The sequence below is a fragment of the Chiloscyllium punctatum genome, chromosome 17 (genome assembly GCF_047496795.1).
Source record: "Chiloscyllium punctatum isolate Juve2018m chromosome 17, sChiPun1.3, whole genome shotgun sequence".
Lineage (NCBI taxonomy): Eukaryota > Metazoa > Chordata > Chondrichthyes > Orectolobiformes > Hemiscylliidae > Chiloscyllium > Chiloscyllium punctatum.
Genome location: NC_092755.1, coordinates 73,530,150 through 73,552,069, shown reverse-complemented (window position 1 = coordinate 73,552,069; position 21,920 = coordinate 73,530,150). Strand labels below are relative to the sequence as shown.

The window sequence follows — 21,920 nt, the reverse complement described above, 5'->3', positions numbered from 1 at the left end:
ATGATATTATTCTTGTAAATTGCCTTGCCACGTTTTGATACGTTCAAGATGCTATATTAATCGTTTACCTTCATATTGTAGTCAATAGTTGGTTAACAATGTAGACTGTATTGCTAGCAATTGGAGGCTTACTTTTCTTTTGCCTGTTTTGAATACTGAGATATCAGTAACTACAAAGGGTGTGCTTTGTTAAATAGTCAGCATCTTCAAATTCAATTTATATATAAAAGGCAACCAAACAAAAATTGTTTATGGGCACCCTGTGAATTTGTTTAAAGTGAGCATTTGCTTGGAAGCAATTAATTTTACACTGCATGCTTAATGAATACCTTACTTGGCACAGGGGTATTCTCATTTAATGGCTTTTGCATTCTAAAAATGGGTTCAAGGAAAAAGTAGGTCTGTATGGCACTCTATTTCATAATCAAATATTTTAATTATTATTAGAAATATTTTTGAATTGTAAATGCATTCTGTTAATAAAGTATTCAAAGCAGGTAATAAAAGATGTGGAAGATAAATACCACATTTTATAAAGTCACCTACATTAGACATCAGCTATTTGATTCATGCTGGTTCATTTTGCTCCTTGTATGGTAATGGTTAAAATACATTCGGTCTATGGTGATGAAATGAGGGAGTGTCTTGTAAGTGTAGAGAAGTGTAGCAATGCAAACTTAGATTCTTCTCAAACCACACTCTTTTCTCGTGAGAATATATAGTAAGAAATCTATCTTTGATTCTGGGTGACTGATAATTGGAGCATTAAAAACCTTTTGCAACCAATGTGAGTTTACTTCAAAGAAACAAATTGAAAAGCACTAGATGGGGTCAACCTGATATCGGTAATTAGTACAAATTACGTGATACATTTTGCGTTGTGGGTCTGACAATGTAGATCGAAATGTTCAAAGAGAGAAGGTTAACCATAAAACCATAGGTTATGGCACAATGGTCACATTAGCCCATAGTGTCTATGTGAGCTTAATGAACAAGCTGCCCATTTTAATCCCACCTTTCAGCACCTGCTCTGTAATCTTCAGGTTGCAGTGCTTCAGATTCAGGGCAGTAGAACCCTGTGCCCCTTTGCTTTCTAAATCTTTGCTCTTGCATTCTTGTTATTTGATGTTATAAAGTAGGCCTATACTTCTGTGGCATAAGGACTCTATATTTCAGGAAGCAGAAGTTTTTAGCAGACATGTTCAAACTCAATCATGCAGAAGGAATCAACTTACTGTCTAGAGCTCCATCCACTGTGTGGCTAAGAAATTACATGTACAGAAGCTGAAAGTGAGTTTAATCCCAGCAACTTCAGGAAGTGGATCTGTATCACTGGTTTCTTGTCTGTGTGCTGTAGAAATTATTCTGTTTTGTATTGCATAGTGCTGTCTCCAAAAGGCCATTCCAATTAAAGAAGACAACTGTTTGAAAGCAAATTAATGTATGGCCTTAAAATTATCTGAATGGTCTGCAACAATTTAGATGGGGACTAAACAATTGCCTGGCCTGTACAAGATCAACATGGATGCTTCAACTGTTCACGGCAATGTTTGAAATATTTGCGGGTGATGGGTGAATCTGCCTCTGAAATCCCCAAATCACTCAGGAAGTTTCACTCACGGAGAGCAGGAATTGGGCCCTTGAGGTCTGTCATTGGGGTGGTTTAGGAGTGCATGTCTGGCACAGGGGTCCTGAGAAAGGCAGGGACAAGAGGTGAGATGTCAAATGCTGGAGCTGGGGGCTAGCCACCGTTTTTGCTGAGGCAGGATTGGGATGGCCAGGAGCAGCTGTTTGCTGATAACCGGAGTGCCCTTCCAGTTATCTGCCTACCAGGTGGCAGGGAAAGGGGAGATTGCAAAGGAGTTGGAGAGGAGAGTGAGAGGCCACATTAGTCACAGAGGAAATAGGGAGGCTGCGACAGGGCTGTCGGGTGCAAAATCTATAAGGGAGCATGGGGAGAGACATGAGGGGAGCTAGGAGGCTATGAAGGACATTTGCGGGAGAATGTGAAGGCTGCAATGAGGCAACAAAGATATGAAGGCTGCAAGGTGGAGTGTAGGAGAGGGAAGCTGCAAAGAATTACAGAACTTTTTTGGTGCAGAAGTGGACTATCCAGCCTATTGTGTTCAGACCGGCTTTCTGAGCATTTTAGCTGTGCTAATCTCCTGCCTTTCCCTGTTAACATTGATTATTTAAATAGAAACAATTGCTTTTGGATGTCTCAGTTGAACCTGCCTCCACATTTCAAACATTGACAAAGATGGGAAACCAGTTTCAAATCTGTCAACAAAGGAACAGCCAGCTAAATAGGAGCTCAGAAATCTTGAAATCTGGGATAATGAAATACTTGCAAACGAATATCTAGCTTAAGGCTATATATGTTCAGGAGCTAGATGGGGAAACAAAGGCACTCATTGTAGAATGGTACCCCCTGGGAACAGAAAGCAAGGTGAACATAATGTGTGCTGGTCTGTTAATTGACCTACTGGCAACAAACACAAAATTTTGATCTGCAGCCTCAAGGCAAAAGCTCCTTTAAGTAATCTATCTGGTATTTACCCAACATCAAATAGATATTACCAAGTGATGAAAGTATCTGCCTTCATATAGACACTTTCATGACATCAGAAGTTCAAAATGACTTCACAGTTGATGCAGTACTTTTCAAGTGTGATTGCTGTTGAAATGTGAAGATACACAATAGCCAATTTATGCACGGCAATGGTGGCAAATGAGATTTGTCACTGTAAAGGAATGTAGACAATTACATTTCAGCAGATTATCACAGTGTAATGTAACTGATGCATCCCTTGACTTTGTCATCACTGTCAGTCAGTTTGAAGATCATGTCTTCTTTGGAATGCCATATTTCTGCCATGGGTTTTCATTGTGATTGAACAGGCCAATTCTCAACATGCAGGTCTTCGACAGATGGGACAGGACACCTCACAAGTGGGGTCTGGAGTGCAGGACTACTTCTGTTTCTTTCCTCTTCTGCTGCTCTGCCTCATCATTAAGACATTGGGATTGAAAGCATAATACAGCTTGATGGAAAAGTTAGTACCATTCTGAACACTTATCAGCAACTTCTGCCTCTTTAGTAAGGGTGAAAGCTATTGCATTTCAAAGGGAGCTTGAATTTTCTTGGAACGTAGTCATTTGAGAGTTGAGAAAACAAAACTTGGTGCTTGAAATGGTTTAAATTCATTTGGATACAGTATCCAGTCCATCCAGATTAATGTTGCTTAAATACTTATGTATGTAGCTTCAAGAAGGGGACTAATGTTTGTTTGATGGTCCTCACATTGGATCTAGAGGATGAGGCAGAAATATTGCTGATGGAATTTTTCTAGTGCTCTTGTGTTTTGCATGGTGACATCAACTACTTTGTATATTAGGAGTTACGTTGACTGCAGATCTAGTTTCGATTGTCTGCCTTAGATTGTAGAAGAATGAACTGGTGCAGCTGGACCTGTTAGATCTGCGTGTAAATAGTAACCTTTTGAGGGAGGTGAAGAGATTGAGAAGGAAAACCCTTCTTGGTAACCTCAGCTGGTGCAAGAATTGAAGCCATGCTATTGGAGTCATTCTGCAGTGACAAACCAGCCATCCAGCCAACTCAACTGTCACATAATACTGTTCCTCTATCTTGCCAGTATGGGAAAAGGTGGAGAGCTAGTTATTTGATGGTGTGATGGGGAAAAGTAAGAACATGGGGATAGGTCATTTGGAAAATTCAATGCTCCATCTCAACTTGAATGTGCAACCTAGTATAATACCCTATCAATTATAACATGAGGCCATCTGTTATTTTGTAGCTTGTGAATTTTTTTTCTCCTCCCCCCTAAAAAAAGGTTTATAAGTAACTGGTGACCTAAGGACACTATCTTCACTCAGCATGTTATTGATCTCCAAGATTTTCCATTTTCACACAAACAGAACTAAACAGTGGCCTGAAAATGCAGAGCAAGTTAAACACAATTGCATTTCTGCAAAAACCTATCAGTCACATCCAGTCCCTGTACACATTGATCCGCCACAACGAAGGCCTCCAAGGTCTCCATTTTTCCATCTCGCACCGTCCCAGCCAGTACGCTTCCACCGACACACTCATCCACCTGGCTGAACTGGTCCTCACCTTTAACAGCTTCTCCTTCCAATCCTCCCACTTCCTCCAAACCAAAGAAGTGGCCATGGGCACTCACGTCCATCTTCAGCAGTTACGCTGACACCATCCTCCACCTGTTTCTCCACTACATGATGACTCTTGATGATTCCTATCAGGCTACTGTGTGCTTCCACGAGGAGGTTGAACAGTTCATCAACTTCACTAGCACCTTTCACCCTAACCATAAATTCACCCGAACCATCTTGGACACCTCCCTCCCCTTCCTAGACCTCTTCATCTCTGGCAACCGACTAACCATGGACATTACTACAGGCCCACCAACTCCCACCCTACCTCCTGTAAGAATGCCATCCCTTATTCCCAATTCCTCCGTCTCTGCTGCATCTGTTCCCAGGATGACCAGTTCCATCTTAGAAAATTCCAGATGGCCACCTCCTTCCAAGATCGTAATTTCCCTTCCCACATGATCGCGATGCCCTCCAGTGCATCTCTTCCACTTCCCACCCATCCCAACGCAACAAGGACAGAACTTCCACAGTGCTCACCTTCCACCCAACCAACCTCCACAACACCACATCACCCCCCGCCACTTCCGGCATCTACAAACTGACCCCACCACCAGATATATTTTCCCTCCCCACCCCTATCAGTGTTCTGGAGAGACCATTCCCTTCACGACTGCCTTGTCAGATCCACGCCCCCCACCATCCCACACGCCACTCCTAGTACATTCCCCTGCCACTGCAGGAAGCGCAAAACCTGCGGCACACCACTCCCCTCACCTCCGTCCAAGGTCCCAAAGGACCCTTCCACAACCGGTAGAAATTTATCTGCACCTTCACCAATGTCATCTTCTGTACCGGTTGCACCCGATGTGGTCTCCTCTACATTGGGGAGACAGGACGCCTACTTGCAGATTGCGTTGGAGAATGTCTCTGTCTCTGTCTCTGGTACAGTCGCACCAACTAACCCCACTACCCCGTGGCTGAGCACTTCAACTTTCCCTCCCACTCTGCCAAGGACATGCAGGTCCTGGGCCTCCTCCCTCACCAAATCCTTACCACCCAGTGCCTGGAGGAAGAACATCTCATATTTCGCCTTGGGACCCTGCAACCACTTGGGATCAATGTGGATTTCAACAGTTTCCTCATTTCCACTCCCCTTACATTATCCCACTCCCAAGCCTCCAACGTGGCACTGCCTCCTGACCTGTCCATCACCTTTCCCATCCATTCACTCCACCCTCCTCTCCAACCTATCACCTTCTCTCTCACCTTCATCTACTTATCGCATTCTCAGCTACCTCCACCCCCCCCCTTTAATCTCTCTGCCCTGGCTCACAAGCCTCATTCCTGATGAAGGGCTTATGGCTGAAACATCGATTCTCCTGCTCAGATGCTGCCTGAACTGTTGTGCTTTTCCAGCTCCACACTCTGGAGTCTGATCTCCAGCATCTGCAGTCCTCACTTTCTTCATAGAGATTAGTTAGTCATTTCAAAGTACCCTTATTAAAATGGTTTTGTGACTTTAAAAAAACGTTATGGTGAACAATAATTTTGTGTTCGGGGTCTAATTTTCTTAGAATGAATAATGAACCCATCTGTCCATAATGTACAGAAAACTTTTGTCTCTGTGCACTTTCTATCAAAATTTCCCATCACTTTATTGCCTACATGTGTAATGGAAACTGTTTACGTAAACTGGATACACTTGTCTTCCAGGAGTAATGCTTCAGTGACTCAGATGGTGAGAGTATATACTTACAAACAAAATTATTTTTAAAAATGCATAAAAATGAAAATACAATCTAACACTTTGAGGACTAAATTATACCTGTGCCCTGGTCGAATTATTTCCTGCTTCACCTGACCATTACATTTGGGATGGATTCCTTCAAATCCTACAGGGAATTGAGTAATTTGCAAAAAAAATGTAGCAATGTAAAGATATGAAAAAGAAATTCACAACTTCAAAATCATGGAAATGTATATGAAAACATTAACATGAGGTAGCTGAACAAGTTAATCCTCGAGCTGACCTATGTGAGTTGTTATTAGCTTCTTGTGGAGTGGTGATGTCCCTTTTTCCAGCTTAAATTCAAAATGACACCACCTGTGCCTTTCGTACGCTCTGATTTACAGGACTTGGAGAATTTACTGGCAAATCAATCGACTGGAATAAACTAATAATTGGATAAACAACATAGTAAGTGTTGCTGTAACCTGGTATAATGTATGTATTCTTAATTCATGAGTAGGATGGCTTAGGATTTCTGATTTGAGATTCTGCATTTAGAGTTTCAGATCTAACATGAAGCAAATATTGTGGCAGTCTGACATTAGCTATAAGAATAAAATCTGCTAATTGCATTTCTTTTTCTGTCTCTTACTAGTGTATAGATGCATGTGTCGATTTATACACACATTTGTAGGGTCTCATGCAAGATTATTTTGCTTTTTGCTTTGATAGAATTTTGGCCAATAACTTAACCCATAGAAAATCTTTTAGTTGTGGGAAATACCTTGAACACTAATTTGACAAATAGGGTGTGTATGAAGCTACATGTCCATCTGTTGGCATGCTATTTAAATGTGAGTGAAATATTAACAGACAGAATATGAAAATCAGTAAATGCTGAAATTTCAAAATAAAACCAAAAATACTGAATGATGAGGGGGTCTATCAACATCTGAAAGAATTTGTTAGTGTAGTTAGATAAAGGATGTTACACCCAAAACATTCAATGATATTCCAAGTGAGGATCAAACTATTGTGCAATCCCAGCATTTCTTTTATGAAATCAATAATATGCAACAACTTACACAATGCAAACTCTTCAATGGCTCCTACTGTTCTGTTCTATATTGACGAACTAATTGAAAATTGGACAGAAAGTGTATTATTTATCTAGTACATTAGCTGGTTTTAAATTGTGTGTTCCAGCAGTTGAACTTGACCAGTGATAAATGCCTGTTGCATCATGTATTGGTCACATTGCATAACGTTCTTTATAACCAAATGGGAACAGAAATAATGTTTGCAGTACAGCAAAGTAGGGCATTTATATTCATGCCCTGCTTGTTCACTGAGTTTAGACTGTTTGAAGAGCTACAATTTGTAATTAGCCTACATTTCATTGAATATTAACAGCAAACCTAAAAGATTGAGATAGACAAGAATGTAGTGAATCGGGTAAGGAAAGACTTGGGAATTTGTAGACAGAAAATTATGATTAGTCAACTGTACTAATATTGTATCAAGTGAATACCAGGCGAACTAGATGGATCTTTGTGTTGTTTCATCTAGCAATTCTTGTGTTCCTAAATGAACATGAATGACTAAGAACTGACCGATGTTTAGAGAATGTTTGTCAAGGTAGCAAAAAGAGAAAGACAGGGTTAGAGAGCTTCAGGAAAGCAAATTCGAAGAACATTGAAAGAAAAGACATACTCGCATTTATATACTGCTTTTCACAGCCAGTAGAAATCCTAAAGTGCTTTGCAGTGGCTGAAGTACTGAGGCACTGAGGACCAATGTTGGGATGCATGGGAGGGCACACACAAAGGCCAGCGTAGCTGGAAAAAATATTTTAAAATTTGAGTTGTAAGTTTAATGTATTAAGGAAGAGATTGTTGTAGGGTGGTGAGAATAAGGTTTATGGGTGGATGGAGTGAATATGGGAAAGATTAGAGTCATAGAGTCCTACAGCAAGGAGACAGGCCCTTTCACCCAAACTGGTCCATGCTGACCAAAATGTCCAACCATGCTCACCCCATTTCCTTGCACTTGGCCCATATTCTTCTCAACCTTTCCTATTCATGTATTTATCCTTTGAAATGTTGTTAATGTGCCTGCCTCAACCAATTATACTGGCAGCTCATTCCATATGCGTGTCACCCTTTGGGGAAAAAAAGATTGCCTCTTGGGTTCTCTTTTATTCTTTCCCCTCTAACCTTAAACTGATGTTCTATAGTCCTTCATTTATCCTGGAAAAAAGACTCAGTGAATTTACCCTGACCACGCTTCTAAGATCACCCCCTCCGTCTCCGACGCTCCTGAGAATAAAAATTCCTAGCTTGTCCAACCTCTTCCTGTAACTCAGACTGCTTAGTCTTGGTAACATCCTTGTAAATTTCTTCTGCACCTTTTCCAGTTTAATAACATCCTTCCTACAGTAAGGTGACCAAAACTGAATGCAATACTCTAAGTGCGGCCTCACCAAAGTCCTATACAACTGTAACATAACTTCTCAACTTCTTTACTTAGTGCCCTGACTGATGAAAGCCAGAGTGCCAAAAGCCACTTCCACGGCCCTGTCGACCTGCAACTCCACATTCAGAGAACCATGCACCTGAACTCCAAGATCCCTCTGTTCCACTACTCTCCTTAAGATCTACCATTCACCAGGAAACTCCAATCTTGATTTTTGACTTTTCAAAATGCAAGACCTCACATTTATCTATATTAAACTCCATTTGCCATTTTTCTGTCCACTTCCCCAGCTGATCAAGGTTCTGTTGCAATTTCTGAGCGCCGCCTTCACTGTCCATGATACCACCTATTTTAATGTCATCTGCAAACTTACTGATTATACCTTGTACGTTCTCATTCAAATCATTAATACAGATAACAAACAGCAATGGGCCTAGCACTGACCCCTGAGGCACATCAGTAGTCACAGGCCTCCAGTCTACAAGCATCCTTCCACTATTAACCTCTGTTTCCTACCATCAAGCCAATTGTGTATCCAATTTGCCAGCTCCCCCTTGGATTCCATGCAATCTAACCTTCCAGAGCAGCCTACCATGTGGAACCTTGACAAAAGCTTTGCCATACAGACTACGTCTACCACTCTGGCTTGGCAACCTTCCTGGTCACTTCATCAAAGAACTCTTAACAAATTTTTGAGGCATGATTTTCAACTCACAAAAACACGCTGACTACTCTTAATCAAACTGTGTCTTTCCAAATGCATGTATATCTTATCCTTCAGAATCTTCTCCAGTAACTTACCTACCACAGATGTTAAACTTACTGGTTTCATAGTTCCCAGATTTTTCTTTGCAACCCTTCTTGAATAAGGGTGGCTGTTGAATGTTTTATTCGCAAACATCCTTCATGAGATTTAGTTTTGAAGGCAATTAACCTTTTTTATGTAGAAAAATGCAGCAGACGTTCTTTAGCAGCAGCAGCAGCAGCATGCCAGAACAGCAATGAGCAAAATAACCAACTAATCCAGTTTGCTGGTGTTTATCCTGCATTACTGGTTGGGACATGAAGACAACTCAGCTCATCTTCATATGTCATCTGCCTACTACCTGAATTTATGAACAGGGTTCATTTTGGCCTCTCATTAAAGAAAGGTACTTCTAATAATGCATCTTTTGCAAAGTACTGCACGAGTATGGTGGAGAATGTGAAGACTACAGATACTGGAGATCAGAGTCGAGAGTGTGGTGCTAGAAAAGCACTGCTGGTCAGGCAGCATCTGAGGAGCAGGAGAATTGACGTTTAGGGCATAATGAGGCTTCATTTCTGATGAAGGGCTAATGCCTGAAACATTGATTCTCCTGCTCCTCGAATGCTGCCTGACCAGCTGTGCTTTTCCAGCATCTCACACTCGACTCTGAACTACTATGGTCCCAATCCATGACTTTTCAACTCTCAATTCTTTCCCCGAGCCAAGCTCAGATTTCCTACAGATTTGTCCACCATGCTAATAAGAGCCTTTCTTTAGCTTTGGTATCCAGAAGAGAGGAACTACGACCATATGAATATATATATAAACTTATGCGCTCGATGATCGAAGGCTGTTTTGCTGAGCTGTGTTATGGTTATTATCACTATTGCTATTGTTAAGATTTTCCTTTTTTAGCTTAGTTATTAGTTATTTATTTGTGTAATTAGCAGTTTTTTTTTAAATATTAGTTTGAATTGTTTGGTTTTGTATTGGTTGTAATATTCTAAAGAAAAAAATTCCTTTTTAATAAAAATATATATATTTTTAAAAATCCAATTTCCTGTAAGGGAGGCAATGGCATGGCGATATTGTCACTGGATGAGTAATCCAAAGACCCAAGTAATGCATAGAGGACCGAATCTCATCATGGCAAATGGGAAATTTGAATTCAAATTTTAAAAAGGTCTGGAATTAAAAGGATAGTGATGATCATGCAACCATTGTTAATTTTTATATAAACCCATGTATTTTGCTAAGTCCTTTAATGAAGGAAATCTGCCATCCTTACCTGGTCTGGCGTACGTGTGATCCAGATCTGCAGCAATGTAGTGGATTCTAAATTGCCCTTTTCAGTGGCCTGGTTTGCATCTCAATTGAAGCAAACCACTAAAAAGTCTCAGAAAAGGAACAAACTGGATGAACCACCTGTCATTGACCTAGGGACCAGCAATGATAACAGCAAGCTTAGCCCTGTACGCCTGGGAAGGAACCTAGACATCTTCCTTCCTAACATCGGGAGGTGGGGATGGGATTACCAAAGTTGAAAAAATTCTTTTGCAGACTAGTTAATTATTAGATTAGATTACTTACAGTGTGGAAACAGGCCCTTCCAAAGAGCAACCCACCCAGACCCATTCCCCTAAAGTTACCCCTTCACCGAACACTATGGGCAATTTAGCATGGCCAATTCACCTAACCTGCACATTTTTGGACCGTGGAACGAAACCGGAGCATCCTGAGGAAACCCATGCAGACACAGGGAAAATGTGCAAACTCCACACACAGTTGCCTGAGGCGGGAATTGAACCCTGGTCTCTGGCACTGTGAGGCAACAGTGGTAAACACTGTGCCACCGTGCTGCCCACAGTGTTAAGCAACATTCAAACAATGTCCTGGACAACAATACTACCACTTGCAGGTATGTATTTACTGGCGTCTTCGATAATAGGAAATTCCGCACACCAGTGCAAAAAAACCCTGCAACAACAGTCAGCCCGACATGTTGAATAAATGATCCATCGTGGCCTCCTCTAGGGGTTCCTAGTATCACAGATGTCAGTCTGTAGCCAAATCAATTCACTTCAAGAAATGGCAGAAGACACTGGATATTACAACGGCAATGGAGTCCTGACAACATTTTGGCAATTGTACTGAAGATTTGTACTCCAGAACTTTGTATACACTGTCATAGAGATGTACAGTACGGAAACAGACCCTTTAGTCCAACTTGTCCATGCCGAACAGATATCCCACCACAATTTAATCCCACCTGCCAGCACCCAGCCCATATCCCTTCAAACCCTTCCTATTTATATACCCATCCAGATACATTTTAAATGTTGCAATTCTACCAGCCTCCTCTGGCAGCTCATTCCATACTCTCACCACCCTCTGTGTGAAAAAGTTGCCCCTTTGGTCTCTTTTATATCTTTCCCCTCTCACCCCAACCCTATGCCCTCTAGTTCTGGACTCCCCCACCCTAGGGAAAAGACTTTGTCTGTTTGTCCTATCCATGGTTAGTAAGTTTGAAGATAACATTAAAATAAGTGGAGTGGTGAACAGTGAAGAAGATTATCTTGGAGTATAACGGGACTTGATCAGATGGGTCAATATGCTGAGGAGTGACACGTGGAGTTTAATTTAGATAAATGTGAGACATTGCATTTTGCTAAGGCAAACCAGGACAGGACTTATACAGCTAATGATCGGGCCCTCTGATGTGTTGCCCAACAGAGACCTAAGGGTGCAGGTGCATAGTTCCTTGAAGGTGGAGTCACAGGTAGACAAAGTGGTGAAGATGATATTTGGCATGTTTACCTTCATTGGTCAGAACATTGAATATAGGAATTAGGATGTCACATTGCAGCTGTACAGGACATTGGTGAGGCAGCTTTTAGAATACTATTCAATTCTGGAAGCTCTTTTATGGGAAGGATGCTGTTAATCTTGAGTGCAGAAACGATTTACAAGGATGTCCCTGTGACTGGAGCATTTGAGTTATAGGGAGGGGCTAAATAGGCTGGGGCTTTTTCTCGCTGGCACATTAGATACTAAAGGGTGACCTTGTAGAGGTTTATAAAATCATGAGGGGCATGGATAGGGTGAATAGCCAAGGTCATTTTCCCAGCGTGGGGGAGTCCAAAACTAAAGGCCATAGGTTTCAGGTGAGAGGGGAAATATTTAAAAAGGACCTGAGGGATAACTTTTTCACGCAGAGAGTAATGCACTAATGGAACTCAGAGGAAGTGGTGGAGGTAGAAACGACTGCAACATTTAAAAGCCATCTGGATGGGAAAATGAATAGGAAGGGTTTTGGGGCATATAGGCCAAATGCTGGCAGATTAGCATGTCTGGTCAGTGTGGGCGAGTTAGACTGAACATGTATGACTGTAAGCTCTTCTAGCATAGCTGTGTCACTAGCATCTGTCCAACAATGTTGAAAGTTGCCCAGCTATGTGATGTACAGGGGAACCTCGATTATCCGAATGACATAGACAGGAAGTATTTTGTTCAGATAAACAAATGCTGGATAACACCATTTAGCCAAGCATCGGGACCTTGCAATCTTGTTTCGATAATCCAAAATTCGGATAATTAACATTCCTCTGTACACAAAAAGAACTGTTCCATCAGTCTACTCTTGATCATCAGTAAAGTGATGGAAGGTGTCATCAATAGTTCAATCAGGCAACACTTGGTTAGTAACAATTCAATCACTGATGCTTAGTTTGGGTATGCCAGGGCCCAATCAACCTCTGACCTCATTAAGGCTTGTTCAAACATGGGCAAAAGAGTTGCAGTTCCAGAGGTGACCTTGATATCAAGGCAGCATTTAACCAAATGTGACCTTAAGCAAAAGTAAACTCACTGGGAATCAAAGAGAAAGGTATCCACTAAAATGGTGGACTGAATAGCTGGATTTTGCAGCTGCTCCTGAGATTCAGGCTTATTTCTCGATTTTAATTCTATATTTCTTAGTTATTAAATTTTAGAAGTATAAAACTTTTATTTTGATTCATGTTTAATTATTCTATTATACATACATGAATAAGAAATGTTTGGAGGGACATGGGCAAAGTCCAGGCAGGTGGGACTAGTTTAGTTAGGGATTATGGTCAGCATGGACTGGTTGGATCAAAGAGTCTGACTCTATATCACTGGTTGGAGTCATAACTACCATGGGGAAAATAGTTGTTGTTGGAGGTCAGTCATCTTAACTCCAGGATGTCCCTGCTGGAGTTCCTCAAAAGGCAATATCCTTGACACAGCCATCTTCAGCTACTTTATCAATGACCATTATAAGGTCAGAAATGGGGGATGTTTGTTGCACACCATTCAGGACCATAGGCAGCACGACCTTGACATTATTCATGCTTAGGGTGACAACTGACAAGTAACATTTGTGCCAGGCAATGACCATCTCCAACAAGAGAAAATCTTGTCATTGGCATTGCCATTTCTCAATCCTCCACCATCAACATCTTGGGAATTGCCATTGGCTAGAAACCAAACTGGACGAGCCGTATAATTACTGTGGCAAAAAAAGCAGGTAAACAGCTAGGAATCCTGTGGCAAGTAACTCATTTGCTGTCTCCCCAAATCCTCTGCACGATCTACAAGGTACAAGTCAGGAGTGTGATGCAATACTCTCCATTGCCTGGATGGGTGCAGCTCAAACAACAGTATGACACTTGACATAATCCAGGACAAAGCAGCCCACTTGATTGACATCCTGCCTACATTTATTCCATTCACCACCAATGCTCATCAGCTGTACATACAAGATTCATACCAGTAACTAACCAAGGCTCCTCAGACAGCACCTTCCAAACCCAGCACTATTCCAATCTGAAAGAGAAGGGCAGCAGGTATATGAGAACACCATCACTGTGAGATTTCTTCCAAGTGATGCACCATCTATACATTTCCATTCCTTCAGAAGCTTTGGGTTAATATCATGGAATTCCCTCTGTATTAGTGTTACGGGTATTTCTACACAAATGGACTGAAGCAGTTCAAGAAGGCAGCTCACCACCACTTTCTCAAAGGGCAGCTAGTGATGGGTAGTAAATGCTGGCCCAGTCAGTGAAGCTGTCATTTCTTGACTGAATTTTTAAGAACTGAAAATGTGTTGCTGGAAAAGCGCAGCAGGTCAGGCAGCATCCAAGGAACAGGAGAATCGACGTTTCGGGCATAAGCCCTTCAGGAATGAAGAAGGGCTTATGCCCGAAACGTCGATTCTCCTGTTCCTTGGATGCTGCCTGACTTGCTGCGTTTTTCCAGCAACACATTTTCAGCTCTGATCTCCAGCATCTGCAGTCCTCACTTTCTCCCTGAATTTTTAAGAAGTCTATGTTATAGAAAGAGTGTAATTGCATCATTATATTTCATTAAACTGTTGCCTGAAATTCCTCCTGCATTTACCTCAGTTGCACTTATTAGTGACAAACCTATAACTGTCACTTTCAATCCATCATCACAAAGGTCTGTGTAAACATGATCCAAGATGGGTAAGATCTGTGCTGCTGAATGCTTTTCACACTTCCATTGGTCATTTCCCAACGAGCACACTACTGCCTGGAAACTTTGCCTGCCAGCAATATGCACTGCAGTAATATTACCAACTGCCCTTGTGAAAATACCATGTTCACTAAATAGTTTTCTGAATCTATACAGTACCCGGCAATCTTATTCCTTTCACTGGTTTTATAGTGGAAAATATTGTTTCTTTGGAATTTTAGGCTTCATTTACATATGAAAGATTTTAGAACCCTGTTCAAACTAAAACATTCTGCTTTTAAACAGTGTTGGTCAGAAGCGGGTAATATTATGGAGTCTGCAAATCAGGCAAGAAATGTAAGTGTCATGTTAATGATCCTATGGTCTGATTTGATTTGACTGATGCTGTAAGATTTTTCACATCAATTCTTGTTTTTATGGACAGCACAGTGGAACAAGATGAGTGTGCCCTGGGGTAGAGAGTCTACTTGACTCTGCTTAAAGCTGAAGTCCTGATGTTAGATTTGATTATTGCTACATCAGCCATTCCTTTCCTATAAAATATAATTGATATATTTTCCCTGTATATTTTTGAAGTGCAGTACTGAGCTGGTTTATCTATTTGAGTTTATTTTCTGTTTTTCATTGTATTCATTGTGCTCACGTCTTGTATTATTTTATTGGGTGTATTTCCCTATCAGTCACCATATTTCCTAGGTTTGTACACCACTAATGTGTGAATGAGAGTGAGATTCTCTATGCAACAATATAGTCTACCATATGATGTAAAAATTAAGCAAAACTGTTTGTTCAATTGAGTTATGGGCTCATGGGCCAAGGAGTGGCAAGTGGAGTTTAATTTAGATAAATGTGAAGTGCTGCATTTTTTGAAAGGCCATTCAGGGCAGGACTTCTGTACTTAATGGTAAGGTCCTGGGGAGTGTTGCTGAACATAGAGACCCCTAGAGTGCAGGTTCATTGTTCCTTGAAAGTTGAGTTGCCGATAGATAAGATAGTGAATAAAATGTTTGATATGCTTGCCGTTATTATTCAGTGCATTGAGGATAGGAGTTGGAAAGTCATGTTGCAGCTGTACAGGACATTGGTTAGGTCACTTTTAGAATACTGCATGCAGTTCTGGTCTCCCTGCTATAGGAAGGATGTTGTGAAACTTGAAAAGGTTCAGAAAAGATTTACAAAGCTGCTGTCAGGATTGGAGAGTTTGAGCTGCAGTGAGAGACTGAACAAGCTGGGGCTGCTTTCCCTGGAGTGTTGGAGGTTGACAGGTGACCTTAGGTTTAAAACAATAGTGGATAGGTTGACTAGGCAAGGTCTTTTCTCCAGGATAAGGGAGTACAAAACTAGAGGCCACAGGTTTAAGATGAGAGGGGAAAGATTTAAAAGAAACCAAGGGGGCAACGTTTTCATGCAGAGGGTGGTATGTGTATGGAATGACCTGCCAAAGGAGGTGGTGGAAGCTGGTGCAATTACAATTTAAAAGGCATCTGGCTAGGTATATGATTAGGAAAGATTTAAAGGGATATCAGCTAAATGCTGGCAAAGGGCCTAAATTTATTTAGGGTATCTGGTTGGAATTGTCAAGTTGGACTGAAAGGTCTGTTTCCATACTGTAGAGCTCTATGACTCTGAGTTGATTTTAGAAATAACTTTAGTGTGCTCATTCATCTTTAGGAATGATGCAATTTTAATTGTCACTTGGAATAAGTTTAAAGTGTGAGCTTGTTGCATGGTAAAGAAAATTCAATTTAAAAATCTACACTGTGCAAAGCAGCCTGGACTGACCACATCCTTAGCAGTTGTGCTCAATTTCTTTTTACTGAATTATCAAAGTCTCTGAATATTTTGTGCCTGAGGAATATCGCAGTCTTGTGATAAGTGATCATTGAATATTGATCCAATGGTTCCGCAACATTCAAGCCACTTGTCTACTTCAGGGAGTCATGAGGGAACATTTTAATTAAAACATAGCCAGCCATGTTCTTGTGCAAGAGTCTTGAGTTTTCTCAGTGACTGGCCTACTGCATGTTGAGGTGAATTGCTTCTGCTGCTGTTGAAAAAATGCTCACAATTAAATCGGGTATATTGGTTGAGCTGGCACTAAGTTTACAAAGATTGCACCAACTCAGATTTACGGGTAATAAAATCACTAGATTTGTTAATATTTAACATTACCTTTTTAAAAGAAAATACTGTGTTCTAGCATTTTAATTCTTTGAGAGTGATGATCTAGTGAAGACATCAGTATGAGGAACAGTAGTACCTGTACTTTCAGGTTGTCCCAAAGCAGTTGTATTCCTGGAAGATGTAAAATAAAGCTCCCTCGCACCCTAAAGTCACAATATCACGTGTATGTTATCTGTGTGATATTTTTCCACTTCCCACACTTATCATTCCATGGCCTCTGGGAGTGTAGCTGCAAGTGACCTGTTCTGTTATCCTTGATGGAAGTCAGCTAAGGTTGCCTCAAACTAATTTCATACAGGAGCGTTTTTTAGATGACAGAGAAGGCTTCATTCCTGTTTAGTTGCTTGGATTTGTAAAACCTAGCTGATGCACTATATCCTTTTTTCAGAGGAGGAAACTTGTTATTCTTCCGTTGTCTGGCTTTTATGGTAAGTAGAGTCTCTCAAAAACATGCTTGACTCTTAACTACCCTCTGCAGCGGTCTAGGAACCACGCTGTTAAATGGAACAACTAGAAAGAATAACAAGAATAGAAGAGGATGGACCAATGAACTTAAAATCAGAAACATTGAAGACACACCCAGTCAAGTCACCTATGCACATCAATCTGCAGACTGTTGTAAGATTTGGAGAGAGACATCTGACTGACAGTATACCAATCTGATGTTGACATACTCACAATTATATTCATCAGTTAATGTATTAGAACAAGCATCACATTCAATCACGTTTATTACATTGGAATTTTATTTGAGGCTCTCTTCACTATATTGGAACCAAAAAAGTGCATTGTATTGGTAATAAAATGCTTTACTTAGATAATGGTTGCTAATTTCAGAATTCAGCTGTAGAATTCTCATTAGATTTAGGTTGGTTTGCAGCTGTACATTTAGTGTATATTTTTGTAATTATTTTTATTTTCATCACCACTTCCCACAGGCTTCACAGGCACCAATAAAATCTGCAGATCAAAGTAAAGATGAGGAGAGACCAAAGCCTAAAGAATCAGCACCAGCTTCAACATGTCTGTTGGAGCACTGGCCCAAAGGAGAAGGACTTGGTTATGAAGGCATGGGACTGGGCATGGGACTGAGAGGTGCGATCCGGTTACCATCCTTTAAGGTAAGGGAAGCACAGTATCACCAGAGGACAAACCTATTGTTAAGATCTGTATTATTGCTACATCATTTTTGGTACCAGTTTTCTCATTTTAATTCTAGTGCTTGAAGTGCCACAAAATTTATAATTTGCAAAAATACCTTAATTCATTGCAACGTTGGAAAATAATGTTCGGTGGAGAACTGCTCAACACACAGCTTTTCATCCATTGTCCCCTGAGACACTTGTGTAGTCTTTAAAATAGCATTACATTTTTATGTGTTGTAATTGACTTTCTGATTCAAAATACCTAGAGTTCCATTTAAATGTTGGATTCCATTTTTGTTCAGTTTCAGTTGGTAGGTTGTGTTGCATTAATTTCTTGGCTCCATTGATAAGATGGATGTTAATTTATCAAACTTCTCTTACCACCAACCCCAGCTCCTCTTACTTTACTACGTCTTTGTTTTAAACGTTAGCTCTTTTTCATTTATAGTATGGCTTTTCTGATGGTGTTGTGCAACCTTTACTCATGGGTGGAGAGGGGATGGGTATATTAAGTTTTCCCTTATTCAGAGACTGGTGAGTCAATTTCAGAAAAAAAAAGTCATTTTTACCACAACAGGAAGCATGCATTTCAGGAAAAGAGAACAAAACAACAATTGAATGAGTACTTCATAAAAATTACCTTTTAAAAAGTGCCAAACAGCACATCTAACTAATAAAAACTTTTTTTTTCTGGTTAAGAAGCAGAATTAGGGAGAGAAAAACATAAGGCTCCAAGTCTTAGTCATGAGGCAGCTGGAGACCAGAGTGAACTGAGGAGTCAGATTTAATTAACACTGAGCATGGTCCACTCCTGGCAAGTGGATAAACTGGCCTTAGTGATTTTCACACAAGTTAGGGTTGGAAGCGGGCTGCCTTTCAGACTGGATTTTTCTCCATCCTCTACATTTTTGTGGATAGGTTATTGGGGAGGTAGGAGAAAGGGAAGGCTGGATATATGATCAGGATAGTTGATCATTCACTTACCCATTCATCCATCCACACACACTCATTGACTCAGATGCCCTGCATTTACTCTCACCTTTAACTTCCCTCACCCCCATTTATTCATTCACACACACCCTTTGTGCCACATTCACTCAATCTATCAAACCCCACCTTGGCATTTGCCTCCCCCAACTTAGTCATTCGTCCACCCCATTTCATTATTCTTGATATATCCTTCAGCCATTCCCTCATTCCGCAGCCACAGCTACTCATTGACTGTGCACTAAACCCCACTGATCGCACTTACACCTCCAGGTCATGGCCTGGCTCCACACCTATTGCCCCTCGTCATTCATGCACCACTATCACCATCACAGAAGCGGGTCTCATTCTTTTCACCTACTGCGCCAGCCTGACCCTCATTTCCTGTCTGCCCAAGCCATAGTCTCCTGTAATGCTGCCTGTCCCAGTCTTGCAGACTCACCCCTGCAGTCTAAGTCTTCAAGCTGAGAGAAACCATTCCTTGCTGAGCAGCTCACTACTCCTGCAATCATACACTGTTTCTATGAAATAACCAGCCTGTGTTTGGAGGAGCAGCTTCTTTTGTAAGTCCAGTTACACTTACCTTCATTTTGGATAAGGGTTCAAAGCCACGTTGTAGCCACTTGTTGGATAAGCTGGCAAGGCAATGTCTTTCGTTTCCATGTGCAAAAGACAATTAGTTAAATTTTTTTACCATTGCAAACCACATAAAAAAAGGGATCTTCCAGCTGGTGTTGCCACAGGCTACATGAGGCATGCATTTTGGAACCAGCCGCACAAATGTTTTGTTTCAGAACCAGTTTAAGGAGATAGCACCTTCCCAGGACATCTCTTATCTACCTACTCATCTGGCTCCGTTCTCCATGAGCTGGGTTACCCACAATTCCACTGTCATGCCTTAAGTCTCTGGAAGTTGACCAATTTATTTTCTAACTAGAATGTAAAAGCAATCGCAGGATGGGCCCACATGGCTAGTCAATAGGGTCATAGCTAATCATCTTCCTTAATCCCAATTTCTTGTCCTATCCCATATCTTTTGATCTATAAATGTCCAAAAGTATCATGAATCTCAGTTTGGAATACAGATAGAACATAGAACAATACAGCACAGAACAGGCCCTTCGGCCCACGATGTTGTGCTGAAGATTTGTCCTAGCTTAAGCACCTATCCAATTGCCGCTTAAAGGACACCAATGATTCTGATTCTGACTCTGCCACTCCCACAGGCAGTGCATTCCATGCCCGCACCACTCTCTGGGTAAAGAACCTACACTGACATCCCCCCTCTACCTTTCACCCTTCTCCTTAAATTTACACTCTGTTGTACCCGGGGAAAAAGTCTCTGACTGTCTACTCTCTCTATTCCCCCATCATCTTATAAACCTCTATCAAGTCACCCCTTATCCTTCGCCGTTCCAATGAGAAAAGGCCTAGCACTCTCAACCTATCCTCGTACGACCTATTCTCCATTCCAGGCAACATCCTGGTAAATTTCCTCTGCACCCTCTCCAAAGCTTCCACATCTTTCCTAAAATGAGGCGACCAGAACTGCACACAGTACTCCAAATGTGGCCTTACCAAGGTCCTGTACAGCTGCAACATCACCTCACGACTCTTAAATTCAGTCCCTCTGCTAATGAACGCTAATACACCATAGGCCTTCTTACAAGCTCTATCCACTGAGTGGCAACTTTCAAAGAGCTATGAACATAGACCCCAAGATCCCTCTGCTCCTCCACCTTACTAAGAACCCTACCGTTAACCCTGTATTCCGCATTCTTATTTGTCCTTCCAAAATGGACAACCTCACACTTGACAGGATTGAACTCCATCTGCCACTCCTCAGCCCAGCTCTGCATCATATCTAAGTCCCTTTGCAGCCGACAACAGCCCTCCTCACTATCCACAACTCCACCAATCTTCATATCGTCTGCAAATTTACTGACCCACCCTTCGACTCCCTCTTCCAAGTCATTAATAAACATTACAAACAGCAGAGGACCCAGAACTGATCCTTGTGGAACTCCACTTTGTAACTGTGCTCCAGGCTGAATATTTACCATCTACCACCACTCTCTGACTTCGACCGGTTAGCCAGTTCTCTATCCAACTGGCCAAATTTCCCACTATCCCATGCCTCCTGACTTTCCGCATAAGCCTACCACGGGGAACCTTATCAAATGCCTTACTAAAATCCATGTACACTACATCGACTGCTCTACCCTCATCCAAATTAGAAAAGATATCTCTTGCTTGTCACTCTTCATTTAGTGTAATGTAATGGTTCTGAAGCATTTTAATATTAGTATTACTTTGGCTCCATTCTACTAATGTCACACAGTATGTGGGTAGAGATGAGTTCTATTTCCGCTTTCAGGGGGATCAGATGTATCTGTACCAGTTGTCTAAGATCCTAGTAAATACACCTGACCAAATATGATTGTACTTGCTGCTACTAAGCAATTGACCTTCTTGTTATCCAAGGATACTGCCTTTCTGTATATACTTATGTTAGAATATCCTCCAACACTAGTCATTAGGTCTAAGGCAATGGTGGTTTGCTGACAGTGAGCAATCGCAAACAAACCTTACCCAGTACCACAAAAGTGAGGTGGCAAATACCATGTATCCATCTGAGAAAATACCACAGTGAGCTCTTAAAACCGGTGTGCGAAACAAAACTTACTTTCCAACAAGAAAACATAATAAAGATGGGTCTGGTTCCTGACCTGCATTTTTATAATAAAAATCTATTAACTGCCTTGAACCTAACTCAGCAAAAATCCTTTTGCTAACTTTATTTGTAACTTACTCTTATGCTTTCTACTTGCCTCCTGCTCACTGCCTTCCTCAACTTAATCCTCTCAATTCTGTCAGCCGAAACCGATGCTTGTCAGTTCCAGGCCTCGACCGACCTGCTCACTGCTTTACTCCCTCAATCATCTCTCTTGTCACTTAGCTGTCTCGACTTGCTTCCTTCTACTGACCCTCTGAC

The 21,920-nt window shown here is 41.2% G+C and overlaps 1 protein-coding gene across 3 annotated transcripts in view; it reads left to right on the top strand.

The window, feature by feature from the left end:
• setd1ba (SET domain containing 1B, histone lysine methyltransferase a) overlaps positions 1-21,920 on the top strand; it is a 137,638-nt gene that overhangs the window by 81,752 nt on the left and 33,966 nt on the right. For all 3 annotated transcript variants that reach the window (XM_072587452.1, XM_072587451.1, XM_072587453.1), the window contains one exon: positions 17,732-17,914. In XM_072587452.1, the coding sequence (XP_072443553.1) occupies positions 17,732-17,914 (183 nt within the window). The remainder of the gene's footprint in view (positions 1-17,731; positions 17,915-21,920) is intronic.